Source organism: Alosa sapidissima, chromosome 8 (assembly GCF_018492685.1).
Source record: "Alosa sapidissima isolate fAloSap1 chromosome 8, fAloSap1.pri, whole genome shotgun sequence".
In the NCBI taxonomy this organism is placed as follows: domain Eukaryota; kingdom Metazoa; phylum Chordata; class Actinopteri; order Clupeiformes; family Clupeidae; genus Alosa; species Alosa sapidissima.
The window spans coordinates 22,924,736-22,944,735 of NC_055964.1; the positions used below are offsets into that span (position 1 = coordinate 22,924,736).

General features: G+C 46.2%; 2 protein-coding genes across 4 annotated transcripts in view; one reads left to right on the top strand and one right to left on the bottom strand.

Moving 5' to 3' along the window:
- Nucleotides 1-20,000, bottom strand: part of si:dkey-215k6.1 (transmembrane protein 132C) — a 184,063-nt gene that overhangs the window by 121,068 nt on the left and 42,995 nt on the right. Inside the window, exon 2 of the mRNA XM_042101983.1 lies at nt 1-280. This exon is cut by the window's left edge and continues 723 nt beyond it. Within this exon, the coding sequence (XP_041957917.1) occupies nt 1-280 (280 nt within the window). The remainder of the gene's footprint in view (nt 281-20,000) is intronic.
- LOC121715934 lies at nt 14,143-15,544 on the top strand. Of its 3 annotated transcripts, XM_042101986.1 has the most exons (5): nt 14,149-14,227; nt 14,363-14,421; nt 14,512-15,139; nt 15,324-15,383; nt 15,463-15,544. In XM_042101986.1, exons 1-5 carry the CDS (start codon nt 14,205-14,207, stop codon nt 15,470-15,472), a joined length of 780 nt encoding a protein of 259 aa, XP_041957920.1. In that variant the 5' UTR covers nt 14,149-14,204; the 3' UTR covers nt 15,473-15,544. The 3 variants fall into 3 exon arrangements, with proteins under 3 accessions (XP_041957918.1, XP_041957920.1, XP_041957919.1); XM_042101984.1 differs by having other exon boundaries at nt 14,143-14,227; nt 14,512-15,383; XM_042101985.1 differs by having other exon boundaries at nt 14,363-14,415; nt 14,512-15,383.

A 20,000-nucleotide genomic window follows, 5' to 3' on the forward strand; every position in this document is an offset into this window, starting at 1 on the left:
GCCGAGCCCTGGAACAGCTCGGCGGGCACGGCCGCCTCGGCCGTCAGGTTAGCGTAGCTGCAGTTGACGGCGAGCGGCGCGCCGGTGACCGCGGCCTCGGGCAGGTGGACGTAGAGGGGCTCGCTGCGCGTCTGCAGGCTGCCGTTGCGCAGCGCCTCCTGGCCGGCCTCGCGCAGGAAGAAGGACGACTCGGCGGCACCCTGGAGCTGGCAGGAGACGGGCAGGTACGTCGGCAGGGCCGAGGAGAACTTGGGAGCCGCCTCCATGCGACACTCCACCACTGCTAGGAGACACACGGAGAGAGAAGAGAGGGAGGAGAGAGGGAGAGAGAGAGGGAGAGAGAGAGAGAGAGAGAGAGAGAGGGAGAGAGAGAGAGAGAGCTCACATCACTGTGTGTTCCACTTTGCATTTCATACCCACTCTCCACAGCACTTCTTTCAAGAGTTTCACAAGTGCGAAGCACTGCACTTGTTCTGAACCCACGTTGTTACTTAAACAAACTCTGTTTCTTTGTCTGTGTATGTGTGTGTGTGTGTGTGTGTGTGTGTGTGTGTGTGTGTGTGTGTGTGTATTGGGTGTGTGTGTATTGGGTGTGTGTCTGTGTCTATGTGTGTGTGTAAGTATATATGTGTGTGTGTGTGTGTGTGTGTGTGTGTGTGCGTGCGTGTGTGTGTGCACACCATGACTCACAAGAGCCCAAAACTCTTAACGCTGCAGTATTCAGCAGGATTATCAGACTATCTGTCTCTTAGAGCAGGACGGATCCCCACCACCCATCTAGCATAAGAGTGTCTGCCATCTCCTCCTCCACTCCTCCACTCCTCCTCCACTCCTCCCCACTCCTCCCCACAGCTCCCCACTCCTCCACTCCTCCCCACTCCTGCCTGCTCCATCCCAGGGCTACACCTGTCTGTTTGGCCTGTGATTAGTGAGGCGAGCCTGGGCAGAGGCGGGTGCGGGTGGAGGGTTGCAGCCCAGTACGGGTGAAGCAGATGTTTGTGATAACGGCTGAAGCGTGAGCATTTAAAAATAAAAACACTCCACCCAACCCCCAACCATCCCCCTTTTCTACCCCTCCACCCCATCCAAAGCCCTGATAGAGAGAAAGAGAGAGAGAAAGAGAAAGAGTGAGAGAAAAAGTGAGAGAGAGAGAGAAAGAGAGCGAAAGAGAGAGTGAGAGAGAGAGAAAGAGTGAGAGAGAGAGAGAGAAACAAAAAAAGAGAGAGAGAGAAAGAGGGTCCATCTGGACAGGACAGGGCCAGGGGCCAGACGGGGGCGAGGGGGGGGGGGCGCTGGGGGTGATGGAGATGCCAGTTATTAGCTCACACATGAGCTCCTTCCATCATGAGGCTTGCGCACACACATGCACGGGCACACACACACACACACACACATGCACGGGTGCACACACACACACACACACACACACACACACAAACAGACACACATACATACACACACAACCAAACATACGTGATACACAATCATTACACAGGCATTATACACATACACCCACCCACACACACACACACACACACACACACACACACACACACACACACATTCTGTTTGCTGTTGTATAACCAGGAGAAAGAATATCCACACAAACATACACAAACACATCATATACAGAAGCCCCCATGCAAAACCCACCATTCAAATTCCAGGTCAAACAGTCATTTTGCCTGCTGACACCCATCACACTCCCACACCGCCCTATGCCAGTGTCCATCTCCACTGGCTGCGACTCAAAACAGGCCCTCTCCACAGATGCTTCTACACATCAGGGTCGTGGCACAGGAGGTTAATTCATACCCCTAGCATGCTAAGTGAAAGCAGCTGACGAAACACAGTGGCCGCATGTTCCGTCTATGACACCCTGCCGGCCACCTGTTCTGCTAATGTACATCAGAGGCCCTGCTGCAGCACTGGAATTGGGAGCCAATGGGACCATTACTGGGGGTGATTATACACACAACTCAACTGTCAGCTGAACCAATTCAGGGCAGAAATGGCTTCTGCCCAAGACAGAATGCCCTCTAAAAAGTACAAACTTTTACCTATGGAGGCAGGGGAGAAGGGGAGGGGGGGGGGGGGGGGGGGGGGGGTGAGGGGGGGGGGATTTGCTGTCCGCCTTTCTGTAGACCACAAAACCAGGCCAGAGAGCCTGCTAGACGTCTCGCCAGCGTTCTTGAGATGCCTTGTGTGGCAGAGAAGCCTCGGTGGCTGGGTTTCCCAATCTCGGCGAGTTTGGGGAGGTGGCGTCTGGCTGCGTGAATGTGTGAAAATATAATGAAGATTCGTGGAGGTGCTGTGTTCCCTGATGTGAGTCGTAAAATGTGTAATAACCACCCCCCCCCCACACACATACCTGGGACCCCATCAGCTATGCCTCCAACACCACACACACACACAATACACACACACAATACACACACACAAACACACACACACACACACACACAGACACACACACACACACACACACACAATCACATCTCCCCACACTTTACCCAAAAGAGTGGAAACCCCTAGGTGTGGTCATGAGAGGCTGTTCCTGCAACCAAAGGGTCTACCAAGGAAAAAACACCCCACTGTGAGGATGAGGAGGACGACGTCGATGAGGAAGCCTTTGGAGTCCCAGTCGTCGTGTTTCATTTAGCGCCTGGCGCGCCACACAACGAACCAATTACAAAACTAAAACCCCAGCAGGCTCCGCGGATGGTCGTGGAATAGTATCAAATAAATAAACAAGCATCTTTTGCTAAACCCTCTTCCCCCCTCGCCGCCTCCCCTGTCTGGTGGCCCGGGGAGGGGGGGCGATATTGAGTGGACGTGTAATAAAATAAACAGCAAACAGCGACGAATGGTGCAGCGGGGCGGGCTGGGACATCAATCTGTGACAAAGGCCAGTTCTTTATTGAGCGTTCAGGGCTGGGCGAAAGGGTCATAATTCTGGCCACAAACAAAAAAAAAATCACATCCAGCATCTGATTTGTTTCAGCTGCCCAACCCAAGGTTTTTTGCACCGAAACAATGAGGTTTAAGGTGAGCTCCCACATCGACATACTCTCCCCTCTCAAAGATGAGGTGGAAGTGAAAACGTTCAGTTTCAAAAGAACAGTCGGTGTGTGTTTCATGCAGGTTAAGGCTGAGGCAAAGCACTCTATTCACCAAGATGTCTGTGAGATCTGCAAAATAAAACCTCTTCACAGTCAGACCGGTAGTCATACAGGCTGTGTGATGGAAATCTATCTATCTGAAGAACACGCACATCATCCATCTACTCCTATGCTGACCCGAGGCGTTTAAGCAATGAATCCATCTACTGTAAAAATCAAGGGAGCCACATTTGATACTCTGATCCTGCTAATTTGGATTGATGAGCGTCTAGTGCCGAGGATTTTCTCCTTTCCTCCCTCCCTCTCTCCCTCCCTCTCTCTCTCTTTCAGTCTCATGGGTTCCCTGGCTTTTGTCCTTCTGGCTCCTCTCATCCTCAGCATCTGTCTGGATCTCAGTTTGTCCAAAAAAAAAAAAAAAGGAAAAAAAAAAAGCACAAATGACCTTGCACCAAGTACCAAGTTCAAAGCTGCATCAACCCTTCCAGCATTCCAGCGCACTCTCAGGGGCCCTGGGGTTATGATTAACGGCCTTATGTGAGCGTCTGCTCACTGCCGAGGCCCTGGACACACCGCGCACACACACACACACACACACACACACACAGACATGCACATATGCACACACGCATGCACACGCACACACACACGCACACACACACACACAGAAATGTTTGAAACCTCTCTCTAAGTTACTCTGTTACAAACACACACACACACACACACACACACACACACAAACAAACACACACACAAAAACGATAGAAAACCTCTTTTTTAGTTACTCTGTTACACACACACACACACAAACACACACACACACACACACACACACACACACACACTCTCTCTCTCTCTCTCTCATTGACACTTACACTGTACATGTACCACACACCTAACAGACCACAGCATGGCTCCCGCAGGTCTCATTAACCCCTACACCCAAACACACACACAACTTCTGTACATACACTTGTAGCAGACAACATCATTCTCAAAGGTCTCATTAACCCCTTTACTCAGGGCCGACAAGCACACACACACACACACACACACACACATACACACACACACACACACACACACACACACTAACTCCACTACCACAACCAGTTTCCCTGCCCACCTTTGACCATGACATCAGAAACAGAGACAGAGACTCCAGCTGCCCACCCCCTGGGCATTACCTCCCCGCGCCATGTCCATGCCAACCTCTGCCCGCTCGCCAGTCCCTCCGCACCGGCCCAGGGATGGACACGTCAGGTTAATCGCCCCTGACCCCCCTGCTGAGGGATGGGCCCCATTTCCTGTGCCGGGGTGTAGCAGGTGACCTCTGACCCCGTCGGTAATGGAGGGAGCGGCTGTTTTCTCATGGCAATCTGTCAAAATGACCCCACCAGTTACCTGCACACACTCCCTCGGCCAATGCCACCTATTGTTAGGCAGCTTTCCACCAATCTTTAATTGGACTGAATTAAAAGGGAACAGGCCACTTCTTCACTTCTTCCATTATCTTCCACTTAAGTGACACTTCTGTCAAACTATCAGGGAAAATGTAGCCCCACCTTCCCTGAGGCCTTTCTTTGTTCTTTCTTAATGTTTTTATGTTCATATTTCCTTTGCCATTAGGCACTCACTTAATGTTCTATTAATGAATGTATGCCTTTGTGAGGGTTGTATTTAAATAAGGGCTGTCAAACGATGAGAAAATAAATTAATCACACAATTTTGCGGTGATTAATCAATTCTTTAAAATCAAGCTTTTAATAATGGATATTGAAATGTAATATCATGAAGTTAATGTAATATCATCAAAGAATTAAAATGCTAATTTTAATCTTTTTCATTTTAAACACATATTCTACCCAGAACAAGGCAACTGGGTAGCTTGAAAGGCATATTTCTTATGCACTATAACAAACCCCAGACCAATGAATTAGGTAACAGTTGGAATGTCAACAAGTTCCGCAATAGCCCATATATAGTCCAGATATAAAAGACACAGAGGGAGAGAGGTAAACAAACAGCATTCACATGGAATAGAAAGAGAGAAAGAAGGAGAGAGAGAAAGCAAGAGAGGGAGAGACAGACAGAGAAAGAATTCAAATGCCTGTTTTGAAAATGATTGCCAATTTTTCCCCTGCAATAACGTTGGATAGATTTGGAGCGTTCTTTAGCTCTCTTTCCCTCTAGCTAGCATGCTAATGATATCAATGGGTGCATTATGTCGTCTAGCTTATTTTGATATCATGGACTTGATCCTAGTTGTAGAACTGAACTTACTACAGCCTCTGAAAGTGAATAAGGCTCAATCACTGCCCGCCCATTATTCAACGTTAATTTTTTAAACATGATTTTTTTTTTATTAACTGCAGCAATGAACAAGTTACTTTTGATAGCATAATTTAAATGTTTTAGCTATTTCATTTCACTTCATTTCTTTTAACCTGCTGTGTATATTAAATTGCTCTTTTATATCTCCATTTAATTAGTCCACTTTATCCTGTGCATGTGTGAATCAGTTAATGTTGCATATATCAAAGAACAGTGCTGTGACATCTTTGGTGCTATATCGATATGGTGAGAGAGTTAAGGGATGTTGTCACCACAGGAAATGACAATTTAGCTTTATTCCCCAGACCTCAATTTAATGAGAATCGATCTGGCTAAACTGCATGTCCTGTTAGCTAAGTAGCATGTAATAAGTAGTGTACAGTATCTATCTCTCTCTCTCTCTTTCTCTCTCCCTCTCTCTCTCTCTGTGTGTGTGCGTCTCTCTATCACACACACACACACACACATACATAACACAAACACAGAGACACCCATACACACTTGGGAGCAAAGTGATTAGCCCATTTATTCACTTCAGCTCAGCTCTTGATGTGATTGTCATAGTGAGACATGACTCAAACACAAGAGTGAGAGAGAGAGGAGAGTTTTGCGTGTGTGTACGTGTGTGTGTGTGTGTGTGTGTGTGTGTGTGTGTGTCTCTGCACATTTTAGTGTGTGCCTTGGTCCAGCAGCTGCCTGGCTGACTGCTACTGTTTGTAGAAGGTCAAGCAGAAGACAGGATAAAGCATAGATAGAATAGGATGCAATCCCCATACATATAGTACATACAGAAAGGATATAAATGATACATTTATCAACATATTATGCAGTCACAGACTTAGGGTGCATAAAATGCCAAGGTCTGGGTGGTCAAAATGATAGCTGTCAACTGGAGATGCTCCACCAATAGATATGGACATGGAGGCTTTATTACAGCTTTACAGACATGGCATTCAAATGATAATGAAATGTCAGGCAAACAGATAAATATGCATGGAGATGGGTTAGGGTCACCTGCATGGATACAGAAGGAGTCGGCCTGCAACTCAGGGCCTCAGCCCAGAGACCAAGGCCAAAGATGATCATAGAACCTCAGGAACTATCAGGTGCTCAATATCAACACACTTCAACTGAGCAAGGTGTTCCTTCTACCTGGGCTTCTTTCAATAGATGTGTTGATGCTAACAACAACAACAACTGAAAAAAAAGGTAGTCGGCTAAGATACAAAGGAGCAACCTTGGCAGCCTGGCACTGTCTATGTGACTGTCCTGAACCTGGCATGAGCTGGCTAGCCTGGCATGGCTTCTCTGGCAGCTAGTCATAGAATCCTGTCGGGTGGGGGGGGGGGGGGGGAGGGGGGTTGGGGTGTGTGTGTGTGTGTGTGTGGGGGGGTGGGGGGGGGGGGTTGACCAGATGTAGGCACGGTAGACAGAGCCAAGTCGCCCTGGCCGCTTCTGTTCACCACACTCGTCTAAAAAAGACAGCGGAGAGAAGAAAGAGAGGAGGGGGAGGAAAAGAGACAGTGGAAGAGAGAAAGAGAGATAGAGAGAGAGAGAGAGAGAGAGAGAGAGAGAGAGCGAGAGAGAGTGGAAAAATGTCTGTGATAACCTGGAGGTCTCACGGCGCGTGGTGCTTTGATGCCTTTGATCGACCAAATCTTAAGCACATTGATCCAGAGCCCAATTTAACATTTAGGAATCGATTAAATTTTGCTGTGCAAACACACTTAAGGACATCCATCAAGGAGGGTGGCTGGCATCATTAGGAATTTACGCCCACGACCGCAAGGCCTGCCAAGTCTGGAGTCCCTTTTTGCTTCGGCCCGCTCCGCTATTGTTGGAAGCGCTTTTAGAGGAAGCTGCGCCGGCCTCGACGGCAACACGTGAATATCAAACATCCCTCAGAAAATCACTATATAGCCATCCAAAAAAGATGGTCTTATAACCTATTGTTAAGCTGCATTGAAACAGAGAGTATTTTAAGAAAGACCAGAGATGTGTATTTGGAATATCTTGAGTTCCATTTGGATGGATTGCCAGACTCATAGCCTTAATGGATATCACTGTAAAAAAAAACATACCGGTACATCTTTGACCAATTGCTTCTGAACCATAATGCTAAAAAATACAGGTTTTCAGGAACAAGGATTTTTGCGTGCCAGCCTCCAAAAACCACAAACAATGACTATCAGTTACAATCCTCTGAAAGTGCTGACCTCACACTTTGGTGGGAGAGAGTGAGTGAATATGACTGTGGCCGTGAGCATAACATCTAAAGAGCATCAGCAAATATCAATGTGCTTCATCAATACCTCTGCTGGGGCAGGGCATAATGTCAATGTGCATTACTGGGGAAGTTGAACTGGGTTTGCATAATCTTCAAGTTCTGACCCTGAATGTGCAGTAACAGCCCACATGTGAAAATAGCTACACGTGTCAAGGGGATTGCCAGGGAGGGAGAGCCCAGTGAAAAGCAAAGCACACACACACCACATACACACACAAAAAAGCAAAAAAGTGCATATGCACATACACTCACACACACATGCTTAAGCACACACAAAAACACATGCATACACACACACACACACACACACACACACACACACACACACACACACACACACATTCACACACATTGAAACAGGGCAAGGCCTTCCAGTGGTCAGAGGGGTGTGAAAAAGCAATTTAAGACGGACCATGTCCTGCTGTTACAGGAGGCTGGCTCCCACCGCACAGGGAGCTTAGGCAATTCAGCGGTCAGGAGCCGGGCAGAAAAAAAAGACACAACTCCCCGTCAACAACACAAAGCGAGCCTCCGCACACCACCGGCTCTACCTCCGCACACCACCGGCTCTACCTCAGCCCCCCCCCCCAAAAAGAGAGAATTTCCACTCCCAGTTTGGAGAAACTCACAGCAGAGGCATCCACAGCAGCAGACGCGGGGGCCAAGACAAGAGAGAGAGGTGGCAGAGGACGAGCGGCAACTCCAGCGGCACTTGAAGGGGTCAAGTGAAAAATGACTCGTGACATCTCGGCAGGTCCCTCATCACCCCCCACCCCCCCCACCCCCCCCCCCCCCCCCCGCCTCACACACACACACACACACACACACACACACCCTCCATTCTACCCCCACCCTCTGTTATGACTGTGTGTCTTTTGTGCAAAGTCAGTGATAAAAAATACTAGCGCAGCCTGGGGGGGTCCAGTCACTGATATCACAACTCATGCTGTCCTGTTAGGCTGACCGACGCTGGCACACACGCTGGCAGCAGCAGACAGAACAGAGGCCTAAGACTAGCCAGTACAGAAGCAGTCCTCCTGACTGATACGACAGCCTGAGGAACAGCCACTGCTCCACATCAGCATACAGACTGTGCACATTGTGCTGCATGGGTGGACTGTGGAGGTGGAGAGTAGATCCTTAATTCTAAAACTGATAGTTCCGGTCCTCGATTGTGATTGGCTGAATTACGTTCGATGCCTTGTAAAATCCAGCACAAACATACACCTTGACCGCATTCCGTTCTATATTACTGCGCTACCACAACTTGATACAAAAGTTAAAGTAGCTGCGTCTCAATATTGCTTGGCAACCATTCAGATAGAGGCAATATATTTCTTGGCGGAAGAATGATTATCTAGGAATAACTCGTTATATTTCTAGTTGCTGTACCTTTACTTTATGAAACTTTGCCAGGTATTTGTAGTAACAGTTTTAGAAAAGCAATAAGCCATTCGAGTCCGTAGGTTACGCTGATGGTGATACAACAGCCGCTAGCGTGTCGTGCCTAACAACGCCCCTTAGCTGTTGTAGAATCAGCGTAACCTAAGGCCTCTCGGGGCTTATTGCTTAAGTATACTGCAGCTATAGTTCCATGCATTTGTTCAGAAGATTTGCATTTAAAGGGACTCACTGTGCATGTGCAGGGAGGGTATGTAAGTAACTACTGGTGAGTGTATTTAAAAAGGAAGCAAATCTCATGTCCTTGACAATTCTAGCCTGTGCCTTTACCAGCTAACAGGGGTCGTGTGGTATTAGCAGCAGGTCCGCTCGTGATAATAGTCTCCATTAGGAGCAGCAGTGAAGGACACTGTGAAATGGCATATGCTGCTCTTTAGCAGAGCCCCCCCCCAACCCCATTCTCTCTCTCTCATTCTCTCCGTCTATCTCCCTCTCTCTTTCTTTCTCGTTCTCTGGTGCACTCCCTCAGGCGAGGCGGCGCGAGGCAGTCACACGCATCAGCCGGAATGCCTCAGGGAGCCGGTAGTGCCTGAGACTCTTTTAAAGAGGCCCCGATAAGAGGAGTGAGATGGGTAGCACTTGTTGAAGGAGAACAGTAATTCACCACCTATCAATCACAATAGTTAGCAGCGCCTCGCCAGACAAAACGGGGCTTCAGCAGTTCAATTACCTTCTAAATGCTGATGAATCTCATCCCTAGCCCTCTGTAGCAGATATGGGCCAGGAGCTTTCAAAGCTGTTTTTTTCTTTACCGGAGAGCATCAGAAAAGTGAGCTATTTCATCAGTATTCCTTATGTTTAAAATATAAAAAATATAGATTTAGCTCATTTCTTTGGATATCTGCAAATATAAAAATTGATCAGAATTGATTTTATCTTTCTGTTTGAAAGCATAAGACGTATGTGCAAGATGTATGTATTCACTTCCCCTCCTCAATATGCTCCATTATCTTAATGTGGCAATAGCTGCATAACCATCACTCATCAACTCACTCACTCATCACTCAGTGCACTGCTTCATGATCTAGAACCAAGTGAATCTCCAGTGTAGTTTGTAAATAGAGTAGGCCTACTCCTGAATCCGCGACCTTGGTACTGTCACAGCCTCAGACTCAGGCAGGTCTGGAGCTCACAGCATAGACCTGCACAATAAATTCACTGCAATCTTTCTAAAATAGAAGTATGACCATGCTCCCTTACATCATAAAAAAAAACGTCCCCAGAAATAGATGTTTGGCCATACTGCAGCCAGCTGAGCTCTGGAGCAGTCCGTGGGGGGGCTGAGAGATGGATAGAAACATCAGCGCTTGTGTGGATGATGAAGGTGTGTGTGTGTGAAGGAGGGGGGGGGGGGGGGTAATGGAAGGAGGAGGAGGTGGGCAGTGTGCAGAGCCTGGCCCAGCTGTTGACGCAGCCAGATATCAGCGGCAACTCCTGAGAGGACACTCTTCCCCGCATCGCCCGACATCTTTCTGCTGGTGCACTCCCCCAAAGACCCCCAGGCTCCTGTCGCACTGACGGTGGAGGTGCCGAAGACAACGCGCCGCGACAGGACATCACACAGACACACTAACCGCTAACCTCTTCCTGCCCTGCAGACGTAACCCAACACCCTCATACACCCTCACACAAACACATGCCAACGCCAGCTACACCACACATTAAGAACCCAAACAACGCTTCCGCGCATTTGCAGGGTGGAAGCCAACAGTGTTAGCAATTTCATCAGAAAAAGTGTTATATACCGGTTCCCAGGCAGCTGACACCAACTGGACAGAAGCACATCCCAGAACATTTCTACTATAACACATGGGGCTACCAATGGAACACCTGGAAATGTGACCTGGTGCTTGGCTCCATATCATATTTTTGCTATACATCCACTTGTTTAGGTTCCTAATGTTATAGGTTATAGGATATATTAGTATAACTATTTTGAGATTTTTAAGTGGCTAGAACTAGTTTAGTTAAGTTACTATAAAGGCCACCTCTGCCAGGTTGTTTTGTTTTGTGGTTAGCCTATTGAAAAAAAATTGACACATCTTCCCTGGCTAAAATAAAATAACACTGAATCATCCCGGGAGACTAATCTCCAAATAATTTTGCTGCTGCAGAAAAGATAATCAAACGTCTAATGTATGCAGTTTTTTTTTTTTTATCATCATCATCCTAGTACAAATAACATTCTGCTATTTGTACTAGGAATAGGTTCAACAGTTACACATTTCACATAGCCTATGCTACTTTTTACATAGCATGCATTCTTACTACCTTGAAAGTCATCCAAGACCACAGATGCTATATGCTAACTGTCCTGCTTAACTCTGTTAAGGAACTGACATCTCCACTCAGCCATGCTTGAGCAGACTTGCAAACCATGACATACGTGTACTCTCCGCTCCTACGGAGAGGTGAGGCTTGCTTACGGCGCAAGGGATGTGCTCACGGTTGAAATAACATGCCTCGCACACGACCACATGCATGAGGCCGCGATTAATTATTGAGCTACTACAAGGGGGGGGGATTGGGGGGGGGGCACGAACACAAGGGGTTGTTCTCATTCATGCGGCAGAGCACGATAACAGTCGCAGGAACACACTGGAGAGTTCTCAAGGAGGGTGGTGGAGAAGTGAGGGTTCAGTGTGCCAAAAGGAGGCACGTGCAAGCTGCGCTCTCATGGGGAATACTCACTGTCTGCAATGAGCCTGGGCTAAATCAACACTCATGTTTTGCAGTTTTTGTAACCACCTCACAACAAAGGACGGGATAAATAATTTGTGTGTGATGTAAACAGAGTGTTCAAACAACTTGGATGATGGCTCCCAGGGGCCTGCAATTCTTGATTAAAATCTGAGCTTGTAGTTATTGGGCTCGGGCTTTGGTTGCTAACTCACTAACATCTCCACACATGGCAACATCATGGTTTACTGTTACATGGAGGCCTTGTTGAAGCAATAAATATCTTTACATCCAGCCTGCTTGTCAGTTGCTTTTAGGCTGCGTCTGTAGTGAAAGTGTCTTTCAAAGTGGCACAGATTCTCTAGCGCAGAGCCGACGGCACAATCATGGAGGCAGACTCACAGGGGGGAGCAACAGCTTTCAATAGAAAGTAGGAGAGAATGAACGGATTAGCGCCAACATACACACACACACACACACACACACACACACGTGTACACACACACACATGTGTACACACACAAACACACACACACACATGTGTACACACACACACACAAACACACATACACACACACACAAACACACACATGTGTACACACACACACACACCAGAGGCACAGATGCAAAGAGCCTGTTCGTCTCTCCCTGTGACTGAATCATGCAACCATGCATGCGAACAAGGGTGTGGGGAGAGAGGTACAGTATGTAAGGAGGCAGAGGTGTCTGAGGGTGGATCCATTCTCCTGTGCTCATGTTTACACAAGCCTCGCACGGCGGATGCCAATCAACGTGCGCTTTTCTAGCTGCCGGGTGCGTACTTCCAAGCGAGGCTTGCTTGCTCGACGAAAACGCATTGTCATTATCTCTTCCTAACAAGAATGAAACAAGCCATGTTAAACAAACGCAATGAGATCATTGCTCCAGAAATGGAGAGTCCACTCAAGCATGATGGCATGTTGTCATCCTAAGTGCCAGGACAGACGATGGGCTCCATAGGATGCTTCACCACAGCCCTGTTTGCCCAAGGTTAATACAAACCTGGGAAAATTACGAGCATTTTCATTATCAGAAATGTAAGAATTATTTAAGAAAGCATGCTCTGCTGCTATGGAGGAAACACTGCTTCTCCATATCTCCTTTACCTGCTGTCTATTTATCTCTCTTTCTCACCCTCTTGTTCTCTTTCTCGTTCTCTCTCCCTCTCATTCCCGTTGAGAAAGGGAGTGCTGAGTGTAAGAGCCACCAGCACCAGACTCGTTGGCATGTCCCTAATGCCCGAACAGGAGGTGACAGCATGGGCCAGAGGAGGGGACAGAGGAGGTGACAGCAGCACTACGCCACTGGGCCAGGTGACAACAGCATGCATGACTCTCTCTTCTCTCTCACACACACACACAGACAGAATCAGGCTCATATATGCAAACACTGACACACTCTCTCTCACAAACACACACTCTCTCTTGTGTATGCAGAGGCGGCTGGTAGCATCCTGAACATGCTCTTTTCGAAATAATACTTAACGATTTTTATTTTTACATTTAAGTTTAGTTTAAAGCATCTGACAATGCAGTACGGCTTCTCTGTCCAGTATGTCTTTTATAGAAGATATTTAACTAGGAACTTTGTAACTGCACACAAAAGTCTATTAAAAGAGAATATAGCACGTTTTATCCATATTCACATAGCCCTCTGAAGTTTGCCTACAAATTAGATACCATCTTTGACCATATAAGGAGATCTGGTATTTTTCCCATTGGAAAATAACATGGGGATTTATTGCAACTGTTAAACTCTTGTGGGGACGAAGAAATCGGAAATGTAGCCAATTTGCTCTACACAGTTTTGTCCTCAGACTTGGAGTGGATACTGTGATCTTCGGTACATGAAGACGACACACTTTGATCTTTGCTACCCCTAACTTACAATGCAACTTGCCATAGGTAGTTAGCTTCAATTAACACCTGGATCTCCTTAAAAGGGCAAAGATGGCCGCTTTGGTTCCTTTTTGTAGGCAAACTTTAAAGGTCTATTGGCGTTACAAACTAAACCCATGCATTTATATGGTGGGTTTTTTGAGAGCTGACATCCTGGTAATAAAGTCCTGCATGAAAACCATGTGCATAAATGATTGAATAAATGGCCACAAATGATTGAAGGCCAAAGTGATCATTTTCAGCTGTTTGTCATTAGTGATCAAAGCGTTTGATTGGCTGAGGTCTGCTGGCTCCTTCCTATATATTCTCCTCAGCAGGCCTCAGAAGACACACTACTGTAGCGCTTGTCCCAGTTTGTTTGGTGGAACAGGTGTGTGTCTCGTCATCATGGGAGTTATGTTAGCTTTGTGGTAAGGAAGTCTTTGTTTTACTTTTGTATAAGTATACTTTCATGATGTAATTATGAGGCTTTAACAGTCCTGTAACATGAAAAAGTAGTTGACCTACAGGATTTGCAGCAAAATATATGTGGAATTGTTTTTCAGGTCATGGCTTTTGACTATCATGGTCTGGAATGTCTGTGGTTATCCAATTGAAGGTGAAGGTAAAGTCTTAGCCTATGTGTGGTGTTTCAAAATAACCTATTATATGATTTTTCAGCTGTGCTCTTAAGTATTCTTCCTTTTTATTTAAGGACCTTATGCTTGGCATTCTCAGCCTGACCCTGACCAGATGATTGACCCACGTTACATGCTTTATCCCGGGTCCCCTTATTACCAGCAGCAAGGTCCACCTCAGACCCCTGAGCAGCACACACAGACCAGCCAAGAGTCTCCAGTGACCTCAGCTGGAACTCGGGCCTTTGGACCTCAAACTAGTTCTGCATCTGTAGAGTCTGCTGCTGCCCCCATAGTTTATGCGCCTGCGCCAAGCAAAGGTGCAGTTTGGTCCCCTGTCCTTACCAAACCTCAAGCAAGCCCAAAGAAGCCTCTGCCGGGTCCTGTTGCCGAGGGTCCTGTTGCCGAAGCTCCTGTGTATGTGCTCGAGGAGCCCATTACATTCCTGCTGCCACAACAATTTCCTACACTATCTTCCAAAATTCCTTACAAACCAGGCAAAGTCATTCAGCGTCTTTCTGTTTTTGAGTCTGGTAATGAGGCATCTGAGTTCCATGATGGTGGATTGCTACCTCTCCCAGTTAATGCTGAGCCCAGCACCCTAGAAATCCTTGTCTCGGAAGCTAGCGCCCCTCTGCCCAGTGACCTGGAGACCTTTGGTCACGGTTATCCCTACCCAGAGTGGGATGACCAGTTCTTTCAGATGTTCATTACTGGACAGCTTCCAGTTGGCACTGTGACTCACTTCTCTACCCATTACGAGCATGGCAAAAATGCTTGGACTGACGTAGCCTTTGAAAGAATGGTTCCTCCCCGCATAGTTCCCCTCAAGAAGGCTCCAGCTCCTCCTAAGAAGGCTCCAGCTGCTCTAAGCAGTGTACCAAATAAGCGCAAGAGCGTTGCTAAGGGCTATCCCCCTAAGCAGTAGTGAAGGACCCAAAACCAGGAGGTAGGACCCATTGTCTTTATTTTGCATCTATACTGTGAAGTCCACATTTTCTTGGTCTAATCTATGATTTCCCTCTTAGGTTGTGGTGACTTGGTGATTGCCAGGGGAAAAAATATCTCCTTTGCACCTTGATTTGTTTTAATAAACATTTGAATACTAGAGCAATTTGGTTGCAGTGTCTTTCCTGGCTCTACTGGGAAAGGGGGATGGCATGTGAGATGGCTGTGCTTTTGTAGTCATTTGGGCGGGTGGATATGTTTGCCACAATTAGTTTTGAACTTTTTTGTGACCTGGTGGCCATACAAAAAATAATCACACCTATACCCAAAGATGCACATGCACACATTTCTTCAACCACTTCAGCACACTGCAAACAAGCTGGAGGTGACCTTCTCCAGAGGAGTGAGACATACAAATGCCATCAAGAATGTCATTTGACAGGATCAGCTGTGATCCCAGTGGGGATATGAGAATGAGAGAGCAGGCAGTACAGGGGGGTAAAGATGGAGGGAGGACAAAGTGGGAAGAAGGATGGACAGACCCAGAGACCCAACTTTTACACCTTCATTTTCTCATCCTATATTCATCCAGCAGGCACTTCTGTGCAAAGCCAAGCAGGATGTGAACAGGGAGCCATTTTAACAGCATGTCTGCTCGCTGGGGAGTCAGACCCTTGACTTTGCTGCTTACAGGACCTCAGGGCTGGAACAGCTGAACCACAGGAGCACATGCCAAAACCTAACCCTGACTACAGCAAGCCCCGGCTGACATTTTTCACTGTAATTACCAATCCTCCTCCATGAAAACGGGACCATCATTACCATAATTTAGAATTAGCCACATAAAAGTGAGGACGGAGATGGAGAGAGAGATGTGGAAGAGTGAGCGAGAGAGGCAAGGGGGTATCCAGGATAAACAGCTGGAGCTGAGCAGTGTCCAGCAGATATATGGAGCTCAATGTCACGCCATTGATTTAGCGTCCATCCAGCGGCCTGGCAGGTGACAGCACTTGATTAATGCCCACCGGCGCACACCGCTGTCACCCAAATATGAAAACTTATCACGCCTCCGGCCATTCAATACTGTCCGACAACGTCCACGCTCCAGTGAGCCCTGCACAGTAGCACTAGTCCCCCAACTTTCCTGACCTCTTTTCATTCTTTTTTTCTCTGTCTATTTCTTATACTCCTTCCTCTCTCTTTCTCTCTCTCCCTCTATCTATCTCTCTCTCTCTCTCTCTCTCTCTCTCTCACACAAACACACACATAATTTGTTCAAATGTGAAAGGCAGGCATGCAAGCTCTCAGAGTTGTGATTTGTGGTTTAACAAACCATTTTGTGGCTGCTGCTGATCCAGTTAAAGTACAGGCACGAGCGTGCACACACACACACACATCCAGCATTTTCACGTGGGCATCTCAGGTTCCTCCCCCTCGTTTGTCATGGTTAGAGCCTGCAGAGGGCCTTCCCCTTGCTAGCCGTTAAACAAGATTAACCTTTCCTTAATGGAAAGTATTTGTCAATAGACTGTTGCAGCCTGGGTGGCCAACTAAAGGACTGTGTGGCTGGCACATCATCCACTGGTGAGTTGCTGCATGTGATGGTTAGTCACATGCAGAGAGTGACTACAAACTGTGGGTGTGGGTGTGTGTGTGTGTGTGTTGGTGTGTCTGTCTGTCTGTCCGGCATAGATGGTGTGTATATGTATAAATATGTGTGAATGTCAATGTGTCAATTAAATATATCTATGTGTGTGTGTGTGAGTATGTGTGTGACTGTACACAGTATACTGTATGTAAATATGCATACAACTCCATGAAAGTCATTTGTGTGTCTGTGTACATGTATGTGTGACTGTGTGTATGTGCATGCATGTGTTGTCTTTATATGGGATACTGTGTATGTGTAAGCATGTGTGTGTAAGTGAGTGTTTGTGCATGTATGTGTGAGTGTGTTTGTGTCACTGTGTGCCAGTGTGTGGTTTTTATTTTCTGTTTCAATGTGTCAGTATGTTGAATTAATGTTTGCAAAAATGAGACCAACACCAACCTTCTCTCTCTCTCTCTCTCCCCCTCCCTCTCTCCCTTCCTCCCTTTCGTTTTTTTTTGGCTTTCTCTGTCACTGCTGCTGCTGTACATGCAATCAATGGGGCATTTAATGGTCTTTCCCTCGCATGCCGCACATTCTGCCCGCATTCCAGCACCCTGTTAACATTCCCCCGGAGCGAGGAAGTCGCTGACCCTCTTTAAATGGCTCATTGGACTTGCAGCCACCTCCAGATACGACATGGCCGCCACCACCACTGACGCTAATGGCTGATAAACACAGAGAGTCCAGGGCCTTGCCGCTCCTTGGCTCTTCTGTAATGGAGCGTGCTAATGCTCGAACAAAGAACGCCAAAATAAACACTCGGACCGGTGGCTAGTCTTGCCTGGCCTGTCCAATGTGGCGGGGAAATGTATTTCACGTATCGAACGCAGTGGATGAGTCCAACGACTGAGAGAGAATTACATTTGGTGTGAGAGTCAAATGGAGGAGTTACGGTATTGATTTGCTTCAGCATTATGTTAACAGCCAAACGGCTGTAATGTAATGGTGGGCTGAGATTTAGTTTTTGCTCTCTGTAGTCTAGTCCTTAGTCTGGTGGAAATGTACCACAATACAATTGTATAAGAACAGTTGATGAATACAGTATACTACAGTTTTTGCCCATTGCTTACACACTAAAAATGAATGCTTAGACCAAAGCCTTAGAACCTAAAATTGTTGTAACAGTGTAATCTTACCTTAAACAGACTTTCTACTTTGCAATTCTGCAACACACTTATTGCGAAACACTACACACTGTTTCTTACATTAGACAATCTCTTGTAATCATTGGGAAAACACATCTATTCAAAATGCAAAACACACGACACACAAGGTGATATTTTACCCTTTTCTTAGTCTGGGAGGACATTGTTTGATGTAGTTGAGGTAACTGAATGTGGCCAGAACCCAATTGAAGGTGGGATCAGTAACACAGTACTGTATTTTTATTTTTATTTTTTTTTAAACAACAACTGTAAAATGATTACTGAAACATTTCTACTTTTGACTTTCACATAAGTAAAGACTTTTAAGACCTTTTCAAGACATCTTAATAGAAAAAGACTATACCACGGCAAAAAAGTTTTAGACTGTTTTATGCATTTTTTTACTTTAACTTTATTTAAAGTAAAAAATCTTCATTTTTAACTTTAACACCCACCCCATTTTGAATGTCTACAGAGGTTACCAAATATAGTTTTCTGGGGAAAGAAAAATAATTGTGTGTGAATCACCTTCACAGCTATAAATGCCCAATTTTAGGGTCTGGGCTGCTTGCTTTTGAAGCTGGCTGTACATATCTGGTTGTGCTACTGGCTGAGACTGACTGTTCTCCACCTGTGTACTTGCCAAAGACATGTGTACTGGACTGGATTCCCTTTTATATTTATTTCAAAGGTAGACTAAAGCTGTTTAAATATTTTAATAGGCCTACTTTATATAATTTACTATGTGCATCTATTGTGCCATATACAGCACAGCAAATTTAAAGTTAATCCATTAGGCTACTTTACATTTTGCATACGTTCTGTTGTAAACCAACCAAAGCTTGACTGAAACATTGTAAAACCATTGACTTGTTTTTTTTTTTTAAATGTATGTGGAAAGTGAAATCCCCTATTAATTAAGAGACAGTTGCTCCACGCATATTTCTGCTGGTTTCATCTCAGGCACGCACGTATTATGAATGCATTTACAGATGTGTTTTTTTCTATGTGGCCAGTCGCCGACATTCAAAAAAACAGAATATGCGGTTTGCAAAGTACCTAACTGGGAAAGACTGGCAAGCAAGACTATTCACTTCCCTGTTGGGTAGGTTAGGTCAGCAACACACGCTGGAGAGATGCAAACAGATGAACTTAACGTGTATGTCCTCCTGAGTGCGAAAATGTTTTCTTTTTTTTGTCAGTCCGTGGTTCCTTCATAAATTTCGTAGCAAATTGTCAGACGAGTGAAAGAAGCACCGGGCATAATTTGACCAGCAGTCTCCACTTCCATGGTTTATGAAACGCTACATGTATGTTGCTAAGAGGATTGACATTTCCATTAAAGCAGTTATTTTAGAGTGCATTACGCCTCTGGTCGGCAAGCTTGGGCTTGAGGATGCTTTGGTGTTGAAGATGCTTTGGTGTTGAAAAAACAACTGGCTAATTCGTTGATATGGGGGTGTGTGATTGTGACAATAATAAGCAGAGAATGGCATTGACCATTTTCTTTCTATCTCCTGTTGCTATGCCACTTTTCAAGCCAGGCCTGTCCGGAGAAATATTTCGCCTGCTCAATGTGAGGCACTCAGCGGCAGCTCAACCTAAGCAGGGTGTAGTGGTAAATAAGAGGTGGATAAACTATCAATTCTGTTCTGAATGCCTTTATTTAAAAACCTGCTACCACATGGCACAGTCCACCTTACCGTGATCACAGAATTACCTCTAGGCCTACACCCCCTCTTAGGTTGAGCTGCTGCTGAGCTGAACACCTTTAATGACACCCGTGAAAAACATCTTCGCTCTGTAACCACTACACTTTCTC

Excerpts from the sequence above, each read along its gene's own strand:
- LOC121715934 (XM_042101984.1), top strand. The coding sequence starts at position 14,205 with ATGGGAGTTATGTTAGCTTTGTG. Across the intron at positions 14,228-14,362 it reads GGAGTTATGTTAGCTTTGTG|GTCATGGCTTTTGACTATCA; the intron begins GTAAGGAAGTCT and ends ATTGTTTTTCAG. Across the intron at positions 14,422-14,511 it reads TTATCCAATTGAAGGTGAAG|GACCTTATGCTTGGCATTCT; the intron begins GTAAAGTCTTAG and ends TTTTTATTTAAG.